This window comes from Lolium perenne, chromosome 1 (genome assembly GCF_019359855.2).
Source record: "Lolium perenne isolate Kyuss_39 chromosome 1, Kyuss_2.0, whole genome shotgun sequence".
Taxonomy (NCBI): Eukaryota; Viridiplantae; Streptophyta; class Magnoliopsida; order Poales; family Poaceae; genus Lolium; species Lolium perenne.
This window is the reverse complement of record NC_067244.2, coordinates 171,651,897-171,671,102: the sequence shown is the minus strand read 5'-3', so window position 1 is coordinate 171,671,102 and position 19,206 is coordinate 171,651,897. Positions and strand designations below refer to the sequence as shown.

At 46.7% G+C, this 19,206-nt stretch overlaps 1 protein-coding gene across 1 annotated transcript; it reads left to right on the top strand.

Annotated features, from left to right (window-relative positions):
- Nucleotides 1-16,185: 16,185 nt before the first annotated feature.
- Nucleotides 16,186-17,148, top strand: LOC127303850 (uncharacterized). Its single transcript, XM_051334587.2, has one exon. It carries the CDS (start codon nucleotides 16,509-16,511, stop codon nucleotides 17,004-17,006), a length of 498 nt encoding a protein of 165 aa, XP_051190547.1. The 5' UTR covers nucleotides 16,186-16,508; the 3' UTR covers nucleotides 17,007-17,148.
- The last annotated feature ends 2,058 nt before the right edge of the window (nucleotides 17,149-19,206 follow it).

Sequence of the window (19,206 nt, the reverse complement as noted above, 5' to 3'; positions counted from 1 at the left end):
ATGGAGGAGGAATAGACTACTTTAATAACATCCCTAGAGTAGCACATAGATTAATAGTGATACAAAGCTCATGATCACATAAAGATCACACCATGGGAGAGAGAGATGAACCACATAGCTACCGGTAGAGCCCTCAGCCTCGGGGGAGAACTACTCCCTCCTCATCATGGGAGACAGCAACGACGATGAAGATGGCGGTGGTGTCGATGGAGATGACTCCGGGGGCAATTCCCCGTCCCGGCGGCGTGCCGGAACAGAGACTTCTGTCCCCCGAAACTTGTCTTCGCGATGGCGGCGGCTACGGAACTCTTCGTGGAATATGACTTGATGTCTTAGGGTTTTCGCCACTGGAAGAATATATAGGCGGAAGGGCGGCGTCGGAGGGGTCCCGAGGGGCCCACACCATAGGGGGGCGCCCCCCCTCTTGGTCGCGCCGCCAGGTGGGGTGGGCACCTCGTGGCACCTCTCCGTCTCTGCTTCGGTGTTCTGGAACAATCCGTGGAAAATAAGGCCTGGGGCTTTTGTTTCGTGCAATTCCGAGAATATTTCCTGTGTAGAATTTCTGGAACCAAAAACAGCAGAAAACAGGAACTGGCGCTTCGGCATCTTGTTAATAGGTTAGTACCGGAAAATGCATCAAAATGATATAAAGTATGGATAAAACATGTAGATATTGTCATAAAACTAGCATGGAACATAAGAAATTATAGATACGTTTGAGACGTATCAAGCCGTAATGGCAAATCTTGCCATATGTCCTCATACCTTACCCAAGTGGTTTGAAACCTTTAGAAAACTCAATCTAACCCTAAATGGTCCCTAGACCATGCCTAAGTGAAGCAAAGAAAAAGAAAAGAAGAAAATAGGAAAAATGCATTTTTATCACATGCATGTGCTTTTGGTCATTTTGCAAAACTTTGACCTAGTCCATTTTGGCTTGTGCCATTGCTTGTAGAATGATACTAAACACTTAATAAAACTTTTGGAATCAAAGAAACTCAAATCACATCAATTTTGAAATCAAATTGTGCTCACATGCACTAATGGTCAAATCTGCCATTTTTAATCTGATCCCTACTTTGAGCCTCTGTATTAAGAGATTTTCAAACCAAACAAATCTAACTCTTTGCACCTCATCCAAGACCACATCAAAGTGAACAACTTTGGTAAAGACCACCCCTGCAAATTCATCCTAGATCAAAAGTTATGCTCAAGCCAAGATGGGACTTTGAAGCAAATTCAAGATCATCCCATTTTGGAATTTTTGCAAATCTTTTTATTTTTGAATGCACCACCACCAATGTGTGTTGTTGATCATTTGAAACAAGTCCAACCAACCTCATTCAAAATTTTCAAATTGCATTTCATGCGGCCATTTTTGCAAACACTTGGTGAGCAAATCAAATCAAATCCAAATTTCACTATTGGAAATAGTGCCTAGCCCAATTCTGGTTACCACTTGATTTAGCCTTGTCCCCTGGTCCCCTTTCACACCAAGCCAAGGCATTAAAGCCCTAGAGAAGGGCTAGACATGGCCTAGCCATGGCCATGCCGGCCATGTTCCCCATGGACATGCTCCCCCTCTCTCCTCTCACCTCCAACCCTGGCCACCTTGCCAAAACCCTCCACCTCACTCTACTGAACCTACCTAGCATGGACATTGTCGCAGAGGAAGGCCACAGAGGCCAGCACGCGTCGCACCCTCGAGGCCCAGGCATGCCGACGATGGCATGGGCGCCGCCCACGGACACTCCCAGTGCACGTGTCGCCTCGTCGACTCACGCCACCCCCGGACCCCATCTCTCGCCCAGCGCCTCGCCACTGCACCCTGAACACCGCGGACATGCTTAATGCGCCGACCCGCACCCGCCGTCGCCGGAGACGAAGACCGAATCCCGTCACTGCCGCGCAGTACCCCGCGACCGCCCGACCGAGTTTGGCACCGCCCGACCGCGCCGTTGCCGCCAAGAGAACCGCCTAGACACGCAGCACAGTGCCACGCCCTCGCCTACCTCCCTACACCGCTGTAACCCTCGCGCCCTTGTCGACCTCGCCGCACCCCCGCAGACCTCCTCGCCTCTATAAATAGAGCATGCCCCAGCACGAATCCCACAGACCCCTCGCTTCCCCTCTTCCTACTGAGCATCCTCCACTCCTCTCCCATCCACATTGATGACCGGAGCCCGCCAATTCGTTACCGGAGCCCTGCCAGAACACCTGCAAGCCGCCGTCGATTGCGACCACCGCAGCTCCTCCCACGACCACCGCTGAAACCGCCGTCGTCGACAACCTCGAGCACCGTCGACGCCCTGCCTCGCTGATCGCCGGTGAGCTCGCCCACACCAAACCCTCGCCGCCAGTGAGCCCTCTCTCGCTGGAGAAGATGACGCTTCTCGCTCGTCCGATCTACTTCTAATCCAACGGCTCCCACACGCGCGTACCGTTTCGGGTTTTATGACCCGCTAACAGGCGTGCCCCACTGTCAGGCGGCCCGCTCGCGCCAGACGTGTAGTTGGGCCAGCCCAACTCCCTCTCCCCCGTTTTGGCCCGGTAGCTTTCCCGCGCGAGCCCAAGCATTTGAATTCAAATTTTGGATTAAAAAGAAATTGCTTGCAGATGCCTTTTTCAAAATCAAATAACTTGAAATATGCTCCACCAAATTTGATGAATTGCATTTGGTTGGAAAGCTAGAGAAAAGATCTATCCAACCCCACTGGTCTCATCATGATATTCTTTGTAGAATTAAAGTGACAAAAATAACAAGGCAGGGACTTTTGTAACTTCAAACAATTATTAAAAATCAACCAAAAATGATTTTGAGTTGTTTCCAACTCTCATAAATCACATTTCACATACTCTACATCTTTATGCAAAAATATGACATGGTTACTTTGTGTGATCATGGCCTAGTTTAAATAAATGGCTCTATGGCTATTTCTAGTCAATTGATATTGTCCAAAACTATTTAATAAATCATATGAGATGTTCTCCCTTATTTAAATCTTGTCTCAAGTAATTCAATATGAGGTAGTAACCATGTTCTACATAATCTCATATTGACTTAGGTGATGATATTAACTTATGATCAAAGTAGTGTTAAATTGCATGAGGTACTCTACCTCATTTAAATCATTTTCTCAAATGATGATGATGAATGGTTGGCCTTGGTCAACATGGATTCATGCATGATTTGTTGGAGGAAATTAAATCTTAACAAGATTCAATGAGAGGAAATTATTTCCTCAAAGAACTAAAGAGAAGCACTAGTTAATAATTGTAATGAGAGGAAATTATTTTTCTTCAAGTAAGAAAACAAATTCAACCCACATGTTATGTATGTGATGATGCTAGGATAGTTTGTGTGAACCCCTTTTGTGTGCTTAGACTAGGTCTTAAGCTTGTTTGGTGATTGTTATCTCGTATCCGTTTTTAGACGCTAGTACCGAGGAGTACCAGGAGGAGGAGGTCTACTACCAGGAGGAAGAGGACCACTTTGATCAGTACACCAACCAAGGCAAGCTAAATATTCTAGCAAAGTGCAAAGTTCTACCAGAGCAAGGCACACTCACTTATTACTTTATGTTTCATGACCCCATCCCAAGTTTTATTCTTACAAAGATTTTACTTTGATTATTTCAAGCTTCTTTTTATAGTTAACTTTGGTATAAGTATAGAGTACTACAAGAGTATCAAACTTAGCCTAAAGCAATCAAAGCTAGTTAGCACCCCTCATGGCTAGTTGCTAGTGCTAACAATTAAAAATGACTACTCTAGATGGGAACATGTGAAATGAAATGATTTTGAAAGGTTTGAAGGTGAAGGTGACTTGAATGACATGATGAATTTGATAAAAACTGATGGTTGGGTTCGGATGCGATACCATTCCAATTTACAAGTACCACCACTACCTGATTATGGGTAGGGCTTAACTAGAAGTTTATGTGTCTTAGTATGGGTTCCCTCTAAACAAGCGTCATAGGGGTTATGCCGAGGCTGCCTCCGTTGAAAGTGAACTGATGTGAAATGACGTGAAATGAGGTGAATGTCCGGCCCAAGCCCTGTGCAGTTCCCATGCTGACGGTTTGTCTTCACTGGGAGGCCAAGCTCATGGGGAGAGGTGCCTATACTAGGATATGTAAGTGAAAGGTTATGGTTGATGATCCGCATACTGAGTTACGATTATTCAGGGCTACCCCTGACGGATGTAATCAAATGTTGTGGCACAAGTGTGCAACCTCTGCAGAGTGTAAATCTATTCGAATAGCCGTGTCCACGGTTACGGACGATTGGAAAGGCCATACTGTTCCGTCGTCAGATGTTTTCTGAACTGAATGGTGAAATGAATGGTGAACTTGAATTGAATCACAACTGAGTTGTGGGAATGACACTAATGTTCCCACTTGAGTTAGTTAGCAAATGAAGAGTCTTTTATGAAATGCTTATGAACTAAAATTGGCTTTATGCAAATAACCCTAGAGCTTAGCAACCCCTTACTAAAATTGATGGTACTTACATTAGTATTAGTTTGCGAGTACTTTAAAAGTACTCACGGCTGTGTCCCTGGCTATTCAAATGGCCAGACTATGAAGAGGAGCAGCAGTACGAAGATGACGGCCAGCAGGACGTCTACACCAACTAGGAGTTCTTCTAACGTCAAGCGTTGGCCTGTGGACTAGATAGTCCGCTACTACTTCGCTTCCGCTATTTGTGATGTTCGTTGATCAATAGATCAACTATTGTTGTATATTGGATCATGTGATCTACTTTTGTAAGACGATTATGGGTTGTAATGAATGATGACTTATGATATTCAACTGTTATGTCTCGCAACAACAATCATCCTGGGATTGCGATGTATGGCATAATAGGCATCTGGACTTAAAAATCCGGGTGTTGACACTAATGCAACCTCATTGAGACAAGTACTGAAAGAATATTGTGCAAGTTCAGGGCAGATGATAAGTGAGTCAAAATGCAGCAACTTTTTTAGCCCTAATGTTGATGTGAATTTATGGGCAGATATTTGCACAGAACTCAATATTATGATAGAGGCAATAGCTGAAAAATATTTGGGCTTACCATCAATGATTGGTCTTGATAAAAGTGAAAGTTTCTTGTCCTTCTTGAGAGAATTATAGAGAGACTTAAAGGTTGGAAAGAAAAATTCTTGTCACTGGGCGGGAAGGAAATCCTCTTAAAAGCTATTATTCAATCAATCCTGGTCTATGCTATGGGGGTATTTAAAATCCCAAAAAGCCTATGCAAAGAGATGAATGATGCCATGTCTACGTTTTGGTGGGGTGATACGGAAGAACAAAAGAAACTTCATTGGTTTGCTTTGTGGAGAATGTGTATCCCGAAGAAGAGTGGATGAATGGGCTTCAGAGACCTATATTCCTTCAATTTGGCTATGCTCGCCAAGCAGGTCTGGCGATTGGTTACAAATCCGGATTCTCTATGTGCTCAAGTTTTGAAGTCAAAATATTATCCACATGGAGACATTTAAAAGCAGGTCCTAAATAGGGGTCCTCTTATTCTTGGCAAAGTATTATTGCAGGTTTAAAAACTTTCAAACATGGGCATATATGGAGAGTGGGCAATGGAAGTCGAATAAATATATGGGAAGATCATTGGATTTTTGATAATAAATCAAGGAAGGTGTTTTCAAGAAAGGGCCAAAGTATTCTCCGAACAGTTGATGAGCTCATAAACCCTATCACGGGTGAGTGGGATGAAGATATAATCAGAGAAAATCTGCTTGCTATAGATGCTGAAAAAATCTTGCGAATTCCGCTCACTGACTTACTAAATGATGATTTTGTGGCGTGAAATAATACAAGGACGTATACGTTTACTGTTCGATCGGCATACTACACAGAGTGGGAACATCAATTTGGAAATAGAGTCCGCATAACAGATGGACAAGGAGGTGCTAGAAATAACCCAATGTGGGAGAAAGTATGGGAATTGGAAGTACCAAGCAAGATTCGGATTTTTATGTGGAGATCCCTACATGGAGTTGTCCCTGGAAGTTCGATTCTGGCTGACAGACACATGAAAGTAAACCCTGAATGCCCTGTATGCCGAGGTGGAGCTTAGGATATGAGACATCTGTTATTTACTTGCTCTCGGGCTGGGGATGTATGGAAGTCTCTGGGTTTATCTGACTACATGAAACAGGCGGTAACATGTGAATGGTTCGGTTCTACTATTCTGGAGGATTTACTTTGTCGACAAAATTTGAAGTCTCCAATTCTCGGTAATGTAAAGTTAAAGGAAACTATAGCTATCACATGTTGATACTTATGTTGGCAAAGAAGGGAGCTTGTGAAGGGAGAGCGTGTTGCAAAACCTAGGCACACTGCTTTTGCGATCCAGGCTCTAACTTCAAATTTTATTCCTGCAGCTTCTGCATCTAGTGTGGTGCGTGATATTTCATGGAAAAAGCCCTCTCATGGAACTTATAAATTAAATGTCGATGCTGCTTTTCACTCAAATGGTACAGGTGCAACTGGGGCGGTTTTGAGAGACGACCGAGGCGATGCAATTGCCGGCCTAGCATGCCCATTGTCGCATGTACATGATGCAACGGCGGCGGAGGCTCTAGATTTACACAAAGGACTGGTATTTCTTCTTGATATTGGAGCGGCAAGAGTGACAGTTGAGTCTGATTCCCTAGAGGTGATCCAACCTTGTAATGCGGAGGTGGAAGTCTGGAGTCCATACCCGGCCATTCTCTACGATTGCTTCTCAAAGGCGCAAGAATTTGATTTTATTGAATTTACTCATTGTAATAGAGAGGCTAATCATGTGGCACATGAGCTAGCCAGATATGTTTTCACCTCAAATTCTGTAGTTAGATGGGATGAGTCCCCTCCTAGTTTTATTCTGTCTTTTGTTCTGAAAGATGTAACTTTGAACTGATCAGGAGCAGCAGGTACCAGACGCACTCTTTTCCTTCCAGGGTACCTAAGGGGGCTGGAAGGTTTTTAATAAGACGGCCTGCTGGCTCAGTTTATTAATATATATGATGTTAAAAAAAAACCTCCTCCGCGCGCGTGAGGACTCTGCCATACGGGCCTTGGCGCTAGAATTTCTCTTTGGGCCGCGAGCTTGCTAGAATCAGCGAAACTCTGAAGTTCGATCTGCGCTTTCTATTTCCGATAGTCCCACCTTGATCTCTTATATGGATTTTCACCGGTTTATATACCTAGTGTTCGGAATTAACAACATGCAGTTCTTGGGAAATACTCCGTAACAAGCAACAATACCGGGCGGCCCTAGCTGGCGCTCGCGCGCCAGGTTCTTATGGAGCGGTCAGTTTCCAACCACTTTTTTCTTTCCATTTTAGGCAAATTTTGGACTCTAGTGCATGCTATTGAGGGAAAGTTTTGCATGCATACACAAACAGACGAATTTGCTGATGTCAGCTAGAATATTTCCCAATTTCATATATTCAAAACGTTTTATCTCCTAAATGAAAACTTAGATTTAAGATCCGCTTTCACCAACAAATCCGTCTCGACGAGATCTTCAAAACTAGCACCCATGTTAATATGTTTCGACAAACTTTTTTTCTGGCTAATAGTTATCAACCCTCTCTGTTTGAATAATCAACCCCTCCGTACTTAAGTGATCAACGGTGAATGTATAAAATTATCATCCTCTTGCAGGCTATTGAGGGAAAGTTCTGCATGCATGCACAAATAGACGAATCTACTGATATCAGCGGAATCTTTTCCAAATTTGAAAATTCAAAACATTTTAACTTTCAAACGACAACTCCAAATTAAGATTCGCTTTCACCAATAAATCTGTCTCGACGAGATCTTCAAAACTAGCACCCATGTTGATATGTTTCGAGAAACTTTTTTTCGGGCTAAAAGTTATCAACCCTCTCTGTTTGAATAATCAACCCCTCCGTACTTAAGTGATCAACAGTGAATGTATAAAATTATCAACCTGGTGCAGGCTATTGAGGGAAAGTTCTGCATGCATGCACAAATAGACGAATCTGCTGATGTCAGCGGAATCTTTTCCAAATTTGAAAATTCAAAACATTTTAACTTTCAAACGACAACTCCAAATTAAGATTCGCTTTTACCAATAAATCCGTCTCGACGAGATCTTCAAAACTAGCACCAATGTTGATATGTTTCGAGAAACTTTTTTTCGGGCTAAAAGTTATCAACCCTCTCTGTTTGAATAATCAACCCCTCCGTACTTAAGTGATCAACGGTGAATGTATAAAATTATCAGCCTGGTGCAGGCTATTGAGGGAAAGTTCTGCATGCATGCACAAAATAGACGAATCTGCTGATGTCAGCGGAATCTTTTCCAAATTCGAAAATTCAAAACATTTTAACTTTCAAACGACAACTCCAAATTAAGATTCGCTTTCACCAATAAATCCGTCTCGACGAGATCTTCAAAACTAGCACCAATGTTGATATGTTTCGAAAAACTTTTTTTCGGGCTAAAAGTTATCAACCCTCTCTGTTTGAATAATCAACCCCTCCGTACTTAAGTGATCAACGGTGAATGTATAAAATTATCAACCTGGTGCAGGCTATTGAGGAAAAGTTCTGCATGCATGCACAAAATAGATCTGCTGATGTCAGCGGAATCTTTTCCAAATTTGAAAATTCAAAATATTTTAACTTTCAAACGACAACTCCAAATTAAGATTCGCTTTCACCAATAAATCCGTCTCGACGAGATCTTCAAAACTAGCACCCATGTTGATATGTTTCGAGAAACTTTTTTTCGGGCTAAAAGTTATCAACCCTCTCTGTTTGAATAATCAACTCCTCCGTACTTAATTGATCAACGGTGAATGTATAAAATTATCAACCCCAAAGTTAATTTTCTTTTAAACATTTTAGCGAATCTTTTTTAGTTTAGAAGCTATCAACCCGGTGTCCTGTTATTTATCCACAGTAAATATATTTAACTATCAACCCTAAAAATCTAACTTCATTTCGAATATTTTGGCGACTCTTTTTAGTTTACAAGTTATCAACTCGGTGCCCCGTTATTTATCAATGGTAATTATAAAAAACTACCAATCCTAAAAAGTATTTCATTTAGAATATTTTAGCGAACATTTTTTTATTTTACAAGCTATCAACCCGGTGCCTCGTTATTTATCAACGATAAATATAAATAAATAATAACCCTAAAAAGTATTTCATAAATATTTTAGCTGCTCTCTTTTAGTTTAGAAGCTATCAACCCGGTGACCCGCTATTTATCAATGGTAAATATAAATAAAAATCAACCCTAAAATTTTAATTTAATTTAAAATATGTAGCGACTCTTTTTTTGTTTACAAGTTATCAACCCGGTGCCCCGTTATTTATCAACGGTAAATATAAATACCTAGCAACCCTAAAAAGTAATTTTCATTTAGAATATTTTAGCAAGTTTTGTTAGCTTACAACTTAAAATAGTACTTAATTTGAGTAGCAAGTGGTAGTTCATTTGAGTTGCAAGTGGATCTTCCCACCCGTTATTTTCCCCCTTAAAAACCACTGGCCCGAAAAAGGGAATTGCAAAAGGACCCCATTAAAATATGAATTACCGTACGAAAAATAAAACCCAAAAGGAAATTGCAAAAAGAGAATTGAGAGTCTGCCTCGTGCTGAAGAAAAAGAGTGAGATGCTATGTGTATGCATGCAACAACTTATGAAAGAGTGCTGAAAAGTTGGCTCATTAAATGCAAATCCATGAGATGCTCTGTGCATGTGCATGCATGCAGTGTGAACGCTCTTGGCTGCATGCAATTTGCAAAGTAGTAATACAAGCAGTTAGTGTGAACACGTGTGAACGCAATTAAAACACTACGTGATAAAAAGGGAATTGAGTCGCGCTTTCGCGCGAGCGCTCCGCGCCGACAGAAACCGATCGCTCGAGCGAGCGATTGCCAGGGAGGGGATTCGAACAATACCATTGTTTGGCATAAGACCGAGGATTATCAGGAAGGGAAAAAAGGAATTGAGCGCTGCTCTGCCATAAGGGCATCTCCAGCGGCGCGACGCAAACAGACGCTGAGCGACCGTTTGCGTCCGCTTTCACCAAAAATGCAGCGCCATGGGGAGGAAGAACAAGTTCAGCGGCAACAAGAGGGTGCCGCTCCCCGTCACGGTGGGGAGGCTCATGCACGGCAAATGGGTGTCGTGCGATGACGCCTGGTCCGGCGTGCAACTCCCTGGCGGTTGGCGGCTCAGCTGCCACCGGGTGCCCATCCCTCCCGTCCCTGCGCGCGAGCCAGATCGGAACGCGGAGATCTGGCGACGGAGGCGGTACCTGCTGCCGGACCTCCGCGCCGATCCGGCGTACGCCATCGACTCGTCCAGTTGGCGTACCTATCTGTCGACGGACACGGATAGGAGAAGGAGGGCAGGCTTCATGGGCGACAAGGATTTTCCCTTCGCGTCTACACCGCCGGCCCGTCCACGAAGACAGGAGGCGGCGACGCGTCGTCAGCAGGCGGCGACGCGTCGTCAGCAGGCGCAGTACATCGACGACGATGACCGCGACGAGGAGGACGACGACTCCTACGCTGCCTACGACGATGATGACGACTACATTGAGGCCCTCGCCTACCACAATGAGGAGGTGAAGGACGACAGCGACGACTACGTCGCGGCCGTCTTCCACGAATGGCAGCAGGCCATGGCGGAGGGCCGCAACTTCAACTTCCCGGAGAACATGACGGACGAGGAGATGGCGAAGGTCGGCGCCCTGGTCTCCGAGTACGACGCGCCTGTGCAGCCGCCGCTGCCGCGCTACGCCACCGGCGTGATGCCGCCGGGCCTGTCGGAGGATGAAGCGCTTCGGCTGGTGCTACAGGACTCGGTGGCGCCTCCTCCACCGCCACCACAGCCGCAGCCCTGGGCGCCACCACAGACGCAACCCTGGGCGCCACAGCCGCAGCCTCCTCCACCTCCAGCACCGGCGGCGTTCCCGGCGTACGCTCCCCCGGATGGCCACTGGCCGTGGGCGATACCGGAGCTCGTCGTGCTCGACAGCGACGAGGAGCAGCAGTAGGCGTTTAAGGTTTTTTTAATGTTTTAACTATGTAAATTATGTTTCATGTTTAAAAAAAATGATTCGACCAAAAAATGCGTCGCGTCGCTGGAGCCACCCCCGACGCAAACGGACGCGCGGTCAATTTCGACCATTTCGACCGACGCAAACGGACGCGCGCGGATGCTAAAATGCGTCGCGCCGCTGGAGATACGGACGTTTTTCGTCCGTTTGCGTCTGCGCGGACAAAAAATGCCCTCCAGCGGGGCGACGCAAAACGTCCGCAGTGTCCGTCCTGACGCAAATGTGGACCAAATATGCGCCAGGAATGCGTCTCTGCGGACGCGTCCGCGCGTCCGTTTGTGTCCGGTTGGGCTGCATGCAGCCCTCTCTCTCCTCCTTTAATCACGCATGCGCTTATTCCTAGCCACACAAACAGAATCTTTCCCTCTCTCTCCTCTCTAATCACGCATGCGGTCAAATAAATGCGTCTCTGCCGCTGGAGAAGGGGCAGACGCATGCGGACATGCGGACGTTTTTTATGTCCGTGCCCGACGCAAACGGACATAAATATGCGTCGCCCCGCTGGAGATGCCCTAACGCTGGATGGCGTGGGCCTTGGCCTACCTTGTGGTTGCTAGGAATTTTTGTCCGTCCTATTCCTAGCCAAACACACGCGGCCCAAGCCTAACAAAGCAACAACAACAACCTGTCCCTTGCTCGCCCTGGCTACAAACATGAAACAAGGCCGCAAGCTGATATGTACAAACGTTTAGTCTCACCCTACTTCCTTGCAGTGTCCCCCGCTTGTTTATATATGTTTGCAAATAGCCTGGACTATCAGCAAGGAGGCGATGCTCTTAGTTTCCGACCTATATAGGCAACGCTTTGTTCAGTAGCCACGTATGACGCTTTTATCTGCAACTTTTTTATGTGGCGAGCGAGTTCAAGCTCCGGTGGTGCCGTTGCCATGCTGGCCGACATGGGGAGCCTCTCTGATGGGCAAGGACCATTATCGCGGTGATTGTGTTTTTTAGGTTTCTTCCCAATTAATAACATAAAAATAATGAAGACAATGGACAATCTTTTGATTAAAGTGTATGGTAGAATTTTGTTGCTACAGTACAGTAACAATGCAACTGTAGAGGAGTATCCCATAACATGCAATGAGGTTATAATTAGACAAGATTTCCTACGTGGTGTAAAAATAGAGGGAAACGACACAACTATGCAATGTAACCTCGTCAGTGGTGTGCCCTAGCATGAGTTAACCGTAGCGAAGCACCCACATTGTCCTAGTCAATTCTTAAGCATCTATGATGTTTGTAATGAAAAACAACCATCAGATAATCGTGTGAGGTTGCCAATCTCCTTACGAGTTCAATATTTACAGGTTTTGGCGCTGTATTTTTTTTCGTTTTGCAGTCCATTTGGTGGGACAACTTCTACAATTTTCACAAACCTTGGCAGAATGTATCATCTAGAAACTAATGATCATCTGGAAAAAAAATGTTAGATCAAGTTAACATAAAGGGAAACTAATGAGCGCATTTTTCCGGGAGCCGTAAGGGCAACCTGGAGGGCTTCACTCCGTCATCGTACCCCAACGAGGATGGTGGTCACACTGAGACGGCTGAGGATGCAACCTTGTCGATGGGAAGATGAGAAAATCAAGCGCTCTGAAGCTGCTGTGACCGCCCTACGACTCTCTTCAGATTGTTTCTCTAATATGTGTCTGTGATTGTGGGTCACCATAAAACTGCCCTAGTTCTTTTCGTGCAGTTTTGTTGCAGTCTTGCAGATCATGTAGTTCAAATATAATTTGATGTAAAAAATATTTTGCTGCAACACATTTAAAAAATAGACAAATGGATTGTTTCTTCTGCCGAGTAGATTTGATATTTGGTTGCCAATTGAATTATGGCTTTCCAAAAATGTCCAAATGATCGATGTGTATGTACATTGATTTGACTTTCACGGTCCGCTCCTCGTCACGGTCAGAGGCACCACTTCACGGTCCGCTCGGGGCGTCCCCTCCAGGGCGACTAGGGGCGTAACCCTAGCCCCCACCGCCGCCACCTTCCCCTCCCCCTCCCCCCTCCTCCTCGTCACCGGAGGCCGCCGACGGCGAAGCCTAGCGCGACCGGTGATGGGGGCGGCGGGGATCCTCGCGTGGTCCCCTGGTGCGGAGGATGGAGGCTTGCCTCCGCACGGGGGGGGGGAGGGGGATGGACCCAGCTCTTGGAGGATGATGGCGGCGCGGCCTTCTCGCCGGGCGGGCGGTGATGGCGGCGGCGTGGCCCTGGTCTGGTGGCGCGGCTTCTCGCCGCGGCCTAGTCGGGTGGGTGGTGATGGGGGCCTGGCGGCACGGTCCTCCCCTTCCGTCCTCGCCTTGGCATCGCCGGGCAGGCGGTGATGGGGACGATCTCGTACTGCTCCTCCTCAAGGTCTGGGACCACGGCACCAAGGGTGGCGGCCCTGGATGGCGGGGACGGCGTCAACCTGGTGGCAGGTGGCGGGCGTCTGGTGCCGCTGACCGTGGCACCGTGGTGGTGGTCTTCTCTCTCGTTGGAGGAGATCGGCTAGTTGTGTGGCTAGCCGTGGCGGATCTTGCGATACGTCGCCTAGCTCCCGATGGTGAGGCGCAGCTGCCGGTGAAAGCCGGCCCGGACTTCGGTCATGGCGGATGATGGCGGCGTGTTTCGTCGTTACCTTGTTGAAGGCATTGTCTCTGCAGTCTGCGTTCTTCGCCTGGGCTGCTCCAGGGGAAACCCTAGACCCGGGTCTCCCGGATCGGACGATGGCGGCGCGCAACGCCGTTCTCCCTGCTGGGGCATCGTTTTTGGAGCAGACAACGGATGGCGGTGGTGCTGAGGTGGAGCGGTGTGCTTTTGCTGTGTCGGCGTCGTCCTGTCGCTGCGGCATGGTGCAGTGGTGTCTCGGGACGGATGCAGTGTGATGGCCTCGCGCAGGATGGTGGAGTCATCTGGCGCCGTGGCGGCATCGATGGCAGGCCTGGCATGGTCAATGCGATGATCTCTCTTGAAGATGGAGTCGAGAAAGACGGCGGTAGCAACTTCTATGGCGTGTGCGTTGGCGTATGCTGAGAGTCTGCTTGACTGGATGTGCTTCTCATCTGCTATTGGACGGCCTGGGAAGGCATTTGGTTTTTTGTTGATGTGAGTTGGTGAATTGTCACCTCCTTTATCCCTCTGTAGGTTTAGCAAGGTGGCTTCGAGTTTGATCTTTTGTATTGATCTTGTAAGGTGTTGTGAATAATCTAATAAAAAAATCCGTGTATATCCCTTGGATGCAGAAGCTGGGGCGATATTTCCCCCATTTTGAAAAAAAAAACATTGATTTGACTGCCCTGTCTAGATATTGATTTGACAGTCAGATCAATGTACATACACGTTTTTTAATCTTCTTGCTACATCATTTTAACAAGCAACCAATAGCCATCTTTCCAGACATGATTGTGAGTTTTTTTTTTTTTTTTTTTGAAGGGAGTTCGTGTACAACATCAGCAACAAGAACGCACACGCACGAACAGAGGAAGGAAACACACACCACACGGCGAGATCGGAGCCACCACGCCGCACACCTCCTTCGAGCTCCAGCAGCAAGCCACCGGAGAGGAAGAAGGCGAGCTTACCTCGCACCGAAGACGACGGCCCGACCAACCTTGTTGAAAAGCTGCATGATCCAACCGACGCAGGCGCCGGCATCTGAACGGTGAACAACCATCAGCTCGAAGCCGCCGCCAACACCACCCTTCTTCCACAACGCCATCCGAGCCCGCCGTCGAGGAGGAGCTTCCCGCCTGCAACTCCCACAGATCTTGAGCAAAAGCACCGCCTAGCACCGAGGTGAAGGCCGAAGAACCCCACGAGCAAGAGCCAGCTCCGCCGTCACGAACGCCGGCTCGGGGGGAGGCACGCCACGGCTCCAAGAAGCGGCGGACGCGCCGAGGACGACGGATCTGCATCGAGCCTCCACCGGAGCACCTCGAGCAGAGGAGAGAACCGCCGACACCAAAAGCCTCTCCGGCAACGCCACCACCTCCACAGCGCCGCCGGCAAGCACCCCACGCACACCTAACTATGTACACGCCGGGATCCATCGATTCTCCACCCTCCCGCCGCCGGAGCGGCCGCGGAGGGCGAGGAATCAGCCGGATCGCCGGCGGCGAGCTGGGTAGCACGGAGAACGCCCAAAAATCGCCCTTTATCACTGTAGACGGGGATAAGGGAGGAGGTTCCGGTGTTCTGCAGACATGATTGTGAGTTGCTGCAATACTATCTCCACTATGCATCTTCAGAAGATTGATTGTCCTGTTTTGCTTAATTTCCATTCAGAGATATCATGAGAATCATTCAGCGCAACACTTACAAGCATGTCTTCCGGAAGCTATAGCAGCAACGGAAATAATATGTTCATTGCGGACACTGAGTAAGACAGGGAATTTGTCCTTCAAGGGAGTTGATCCACACAGGCATCCTACAATCAGTTCTTTTACCATTCCTACTAATCATCACTCTCCCCTCCCGATATAATTGTTTGACTTACAGCAGGTAGCAGAGATAGAGATAGATCGAGAAAAGGAAAAGTGCGGCTCTTTTCTTCCCCCTAAAACAACAACGGTTTTCTTCTTTTACGAGCTTGTATCACCTTCATAACTTCTTTAAGGAAGACAAAGTCAAGACTGTCAAAAGCGCACTTGACATTTCTACGGTTGGTAACTAAACTTGAACGGCGTGGCCGACAAGCTGCATATGTGCTCCGACTTCCAGTCCGCCGTTGATCCGTTTTGACTCGATGTCTTCCCACCCTATGAGTAATTTTTCAACGAGGGCGACATTAGCACACTGACCGGCATCTGAATCCTGACTTCACCACTGTCTAAGCGTTTAGAGTCAAAGACACTAGGATCGGAGACCATTATAAAACCGCCGGAATCATGTGCACACAACATATAAAATCGAGAACAAGGACGAGCATCGTACTTTCTCCGACTAAAAACAGAGATATATGTTTGATTTTCCAACAGACATCTCCCTATCCCACGCATAAAAAACAGAGAGCCTGACACACCCTCAACAGACCACTCTCGTAGAATCCACCCATAATTAACCACCCTGCACCGACCTGTTACCGGACCAACGATCGAGCTGGAAAACCACGCAGCTCAAACCGTCTAACCATGGTAGCTTAGTATAAATTAAGCAGCTAACCCCTCGCCATGTGGTATATAGTCGTGTGCGGGAGACAAGGGGTGAATATAAATTTCTGCCCAAATCTTGGATACTTTCTACAGGGCTCACCAGCTCAATTGTCCATGATCTTGTCCTACTAATCAGCACCCACACGAGCTCCCTGATTACCAGCTCCATTTTGCAAACAGCTTTCACCTCTCGGGCTACCAAGGCATCAAGAAACCAGATCCAACCAGAGTTCTGCTAGCCAGGCATTCGAGATGCATGGCTACTCCAACCTCGGCTCCTCCTCGCCTCCGGTGGCGGTGGTGGCGGCGACCAATGGCCCCCGAGCCAGGCGATCGCTGGAGCTGACCAACACCAAGGAGACCAATGCGTGGGAAGGGCTGGCCCTGGGCGCGGTGACCCTGGCGAGGACCTTCTCCACCGGGTCCCAGAGGCTCTGCAGGTCCGGTGAGAAAGCCAGGGGCCTACCGGGCGCGATGAGGCGGGCCTTCTCCATGAGGAGGCACCCGGCGGCTCCCGGCAAGGGGGACGGCTACTACTGGAGGATCCACGACATGGACGGGGACAGCGACCACGGCGACGTCGTCGGCAATGCCGTGGTCGAGGAGCGCGACGAGGAGGAGGAGAAGGGAGAGAAGAAGAAGGCGCAGCGTGAAGAAGGTGGTGACAAAGAGGAGGCTAAGGGGAGGACGACAAAGAAGAAGCGAGGTAACAACGTTATCAGGGCGTGCAAGAAGCTTCTCCGGTTGTGATGGCACCTTCCCGATCGATCGATCGATCAAGCTGCTTCTACAGTTCTACTGTAATGCAAGTAGTATGAAAGCTGCTTCTATACTTCTTCTTCGTCTCGTGGTTATTGCGGTGTTCATGTTGCATCAGTTTGGCTGAATTTGATTGACGAGGAGCAAAACCAGGTGATCTCGCGCATACTTCTTTGTGCGTTATGTCGGAACTGTTAGATCTTGATTAGATGGCAATATGGGCCACAGACCGTGTCGCATGGGAATTGCCAGTCCTGATGCCATCAAGTGACGACCACCGTCCACCGGAGACCGGAGTCAAATCGACCCCGGGGGCTCCTGCGCAACCTTTCTCGTCGGGTGGGAACCGCACATGTCGGGCCTGAGTGGTGTATGCATGGGGCATACCATCCGAGAACACCAAGGTCGACCTGACAACGACTTTGAGTTCAGCTTGACATGGGTTGGCCAACCACTGTAGCGAGCGAGCACCGGGTCGGGCCCATTTATCGAGGTTGGTTGTTTTCTAGGTTTTTGTAGTTTTTCGATTTTTCTGGGTTTCTCGGTTTCTGCTGGTTTCCTTGCTATTCACCGGTAGTTTTCTCTTTACATTTTAAAGTTTGAACAAAATTCAATTTTCACATGTTGTCAATTTTAATTTTTAATTTTGAAAATTTTAAAATTTTAAAATTTGAATGGAACCCAAGCCCGAGGAGTTACTCGAAATGCTGCCAAGATATCAGAATTTTTTTATTTTGAAACAATTTGAAAATTTGTCCATTTATGAGTTCAAAAAAATTCGTATTAAAACAAAAAAAAAGAGTACCTTTTGTTGGGCCGCGTTTGGAGCGGCCCATGATGAAATCCCTTTAGGCAGGGTGGATGCTCGCTCCCGCTTAAGGCAGGGCATAGGAGCTTTCACATTTATGAATACTTTTGAACTAATGGACATTTTTGAATCCATGTATATTTCGAAAATTCATGGACATTTTAAAAATCGCGAATTTTTTAAATTTGTAGACATTTTTCAAATTCATGAACATTTTTTATATTTATGTTTTTAAATTCATGAAGATTTTAAAACTCATGGAGTGTTTTAAAAGTTCGTGGACATTATAGTTTGCTAGCATTTAAAATTTGCATACATTTTTCAAATTCATGAACATTTTTATTTTGTTAATCATTTTTAAAATGTGTGAACATTTTTTTATATGTGTGACCGTTTTTTAGATCTAAAAATAATTTGCGATTTCTAATTTCACCGAAATTATAAAAACTAACAGAAAAAACAGTACCTGATCCGACAACAACAAAAAGCGAACAAGAAAAACTGCAAGAACCAACCTAGAGTTACCTAGGCTAGCCCATCTGGGCTAGCGCGTTGGGTTTGTTGTGGATGCAGCGAGCGCTCTATAGGAGTTCCCGCTTCATGCAAACATCGTGCTCGCATGGAGAGAACTATGTTACTATGTCCATTTTACTCGTTAAACTCAATTTGGCTTAAAGCAGGAAGGGATGAGTGCATCTAGATGTATGGATCCTTGGAATAATCCATCAAAAATCTGATTGAGCTCATCCAACAAAATCTAATGGATGCGGGAAACTATCATGTTTCTCTACACTCGTCTTAGTCAGTGAATTGTTTTTCCGCTCTTGCCTTTTCCCAAATTAAACCCCTCATGAATCTTCTCTCTTCTCATCTTGTATATACCGTCTTGGGCGACAATATATCATGGTGTGCGCCTCAAGTGACGGTCAAACCTAGGACAAAAGCTACTTGGTTGTTTCCTCTATCATCTCCTCACTCATGTTTCTCGTATTCTCTCTCTCTCTCCCGTGCATGCTGAAATGGCTTCCAGCAGCGGTAGAGGTTCCACGGTGCGGTGCGACGACGGATGAAGACAATGCCCTACTACAGCAACCCAACAACTCTCTATAAGCTTTGTGCGCTAGAAATTATCTCGAAATCCAAAAGAGTGTTGTAGTCCACACAAAAAGGTGAAAATTAAGGAGTTTTCAACACATCCCACCAACCTATCATTATGATGCGAAAATTGATTCGGGACATAAAACAGTGTACAATAGTCTTATAGACCATAAGAATGGCCAGAAAAGCAAAAAACGGCGATTGTATGTGACTCGCAATACATGTTTTCTAAGATCGACCTGTGCTGCCACGAAAACGAACATAAAACCCAAACCACAAGTGTCC

Excerpts from the sequence above, each read along its gene's own strand:
- LOC127303850 (XM_051334587.2), top strand. The coding sequence starts at position 16,509 with ATGCATGGCTACTCCAACCTCGGCTCCTCCTCGCCTCCGGTGGCGGTG.